The sequence below is a fragment of the Suricata suricatta genome, chromosome 12 (genome assembly GCF_006229205.1).
Source record: "Suricata suricatta isolate VVHF042 chromosome 12, meerkat_22Aug2017_6uvM2_HiC, whole genome shotgun sequence".
Classification (NCBI taxonomy): Eukaryota; Metazoa; Chordata; class Mammalia; order Carnivora; family Herpestidae; genus Suricata; species Suricata suricatta.
The window spans coordinates 4,490,409-4,493,247 of NC_043711.1; the positions used below are offsets into that span (position 1 = coordinate 4,490,409).

At 47.0% G+C, this 2,839-nt stretch overlaps 1 protein-coding gene across 1 annotated transcript in view; it reads right to left on the reverse strand.

Annotated features, from left to right (window-relative positions):
• Window positions 1-2,839, reverse strand: part of LOC115273440 (complement C3-like) — a 45,879-nt gene that overhangs the window by 10,008 nt on the left and 33,032 nt on the right. Inside the window, exon 16 of the mRNA XM_029916481.1 lies at window positions 2,466-2,550. Coding sequence (XP_029772341.1) covers window positions 2,466-2,550 — 85 coding nt within the window. The remainder of the gene's footprint in view (window positions 1-2,465; window positions 2,551-2,839) is intronic.

Below are 2,839 nucleotides of genomic sequence, written 5' to 3' on the forward strand. Positions count from 1 at the left end.
GGGGGGGGGGTTTCCAGACGTTTTAGTCTCTGTGTACTGCCTTGTTGCTGAGTAACTCTGATGTGCCTGGAACAGTTTATATAGCCAGTGATGCACTGGTGACAGTTTAAACACCAGCTCTCTGCTGTGTGTATGGGGGCTGGGGTCTGTTTTATGGCCTGCCAATTGCTGTGGTGTAAATGCTCCCACTGGGGCCAATTTCAAGCGACCAGCATAATGGCCCTGAACGTGGAGGGGAGAATAGATGTTGCAGACAGGCACTCATGAGCTAGTATGAGCCAGCTTCAGCAACCCACTGGAAATCCCTTTTATCTAATCATCAGCTTTGTCTATGGCCATACCACCCTGAAAGCTCCTGATCTCGTCTTATCTAATCATCAGCTTCATAGCTAACACTTACTAAATGGCACAATCAGTGAACTTCAGGATCCTGTGGTGTAGGCATTATTTTCATCATCACCTCTACTGCACAATGAGAATATTGAGACCCAGAGGGATGAGGGATGGAGGAATACATGATTTGTAGTGTTTGAGGAGTTTCTTGGTGTAAATATTACCACGGCCAATTTCAAACTATACATAGTGAATGAAGAGTTGGGAGGAGGTGGGCAGTAGCACAGTAGACAGCATTTTCACCATATAGGTATGTGAATATCCTCGAGATGGATAGATTTGTCATAGATAAGGAGGGAAAGTAATAAACCAATTAGGGATTGATGAGTTTTGAGTGTTTATTACCTTTGCATTTGATGCATAATGTTTAGTCTAAAGTCAGTTTCCATAATTTAATTGAAAAGAATCTTGTGTAAACACCTAACTTGTGAAAGTGCAGAACATTTAACAGTTGGCTTTCACAGACTGATACCAGCACACTCTTTGGGGCTGGAGCTCCAGAACAGTGGGATCGTGACCTGAGCCGAAGTCAGAGGTTCAACTGACTAACCACCCAGGCACCCCGATTCCAGGACACTCTGGATCTGCACCCCAGCAATCTGGTTCTATAGTCTAAGGTATAGTGATAGTGATGTGGTGGGGCACCCTCCCTATGGAGTAATAAAAATAAATCCTCTTGGCAAACTGGCTATAAGAGTACATTAAATCCCTCACGATCTTTTATATGAGACCACTTAATCAGACTGCATGTTTGTATGTTACAATATAGGGGAGACAAATAAGTAAAAAATATGTAAACACAATGCCTCTTGGAGGTAGAGGCTCATATCTTAGGGTATAAGCAAACTGAGCCATCCTGGCACGAATAAAGTTGCTTCCTGGAAAGAAGCGCATATATGTCATGACTCTCTCTGCTAGAATCCGGCTACAGTGTAGCCATTTTGTTGAAGAATATGTTGCTGTCTTGTAGTAGAAATTAATCCTTCTCCCCCCGCCCTCCACGTCCAGCTGCTTGTTCTCCATCTACTGGTGACTTTTGCAGAACCTTCTGTCTTTCATTCATCTCACCACAGTGGAAGCAGCCATGTTTGCCCAGGAAGACCTACTTCCTGGCCTCAGCTTATTGGCCCATGTATGGTCACCTGACCCTGGGACGGCCAATCAGAATCTCCCATGTGAATCTGAACGTTCTGGCTTCAGTCTGGCTATTTCCCCAAGGAAGGCAGCCATGTTCTGCCAGGAGACTGGGTGGCAGGGAGAGAGGAATTATTGGACCTAGAATGGCCTGTGTCCCTCTAAGGCCCAAAAGATAACAGCCCCTCCCCTCTATCTCTTTTTTGGAGTCTGAGGAAAGGAAAAGCAGCTGGGTGAACGTGAGACCCTGGGGTCCCCAACTTCACAAATTAAAGGCCAACAAACCATTCTTAAACCCCAGGACAAAGCAGAGGGAGCAAGCACAGTGATTCTCAGGAGTCAGATTCCTAAGTTCTCTGCCTCAGAACCAAAACCAGAGGAAAAAGAGACGGCCATGAGCCAATATGTGTAATCCTTTCCTTTTTGGGTTCATGGGCCCCTTTGAAATTTTCCTAAAAGGTCTCCCGAACTAAGAAAATAGTCTTTATGTGCTCTTGGGTCTGGGTTGTGCCTTTTCTTCAGGGAAGCAGCAAGGTACAATGCACTGATCATGTAGCAGTGATGGGGAAGCCGACTGGGAGGATTTTTGTTGAAATCGGCTGAAAGTCTCTGGACAGGGTAAAGCAGGCAGAAGGCACCCATTTTTGATCTCCTTGTGTCTCAGTTTTCTCTTCTGTAGCCTGGGGATAATAAGAATACCTACCTCTTGGGTTCTCACAAGGATTATAGGACTCAACATGTCTTAGATGAGCATCTAGTTAACACTCAAAACATGCTGGGAATTATTATGGCATTCTGGGTCTTATGGCCACTGTGGTGGCTGCATTTGCACTGGGAGGACTGGGAATCACCCGAATGCACATCTCACCCTCCAAGATGGATGTGCCCTGGGGAGGGGAGAAGGAGAGGGTGGTGGACACTTACGTTGACCTGATCACTGCAAAACTCTTTAGACTCTTGGAGCGCAATGAGAACAAAGGCTGTGAGGGACACATCCTTCTCCTCATTCTCCCGGAAGCCCCCCTAGAACAAGAAGCAGGAAACAAGGATAGTATCACCAGTGTGTCCCCCAAAGCTGACCAGTCCCCCTGTAGGGGCGAGTCTCTCCTCAGGGTCTCCCTAGGTGGGCCACACTCTTCAGTATTCATTCACTCAGCAGTTGTTGCTGGCGCTGTGGATAAGATGGTGGGCGAGAACCAGACGCCAGAACCCAATCCCCACCGTGCTCCCCATCTAGCAGGGGAGCCACACACGAACCAGTGGGCTCCCCAGTAGACACATCATTACAGATGGTTGAGTGCTGTGCAGGAGG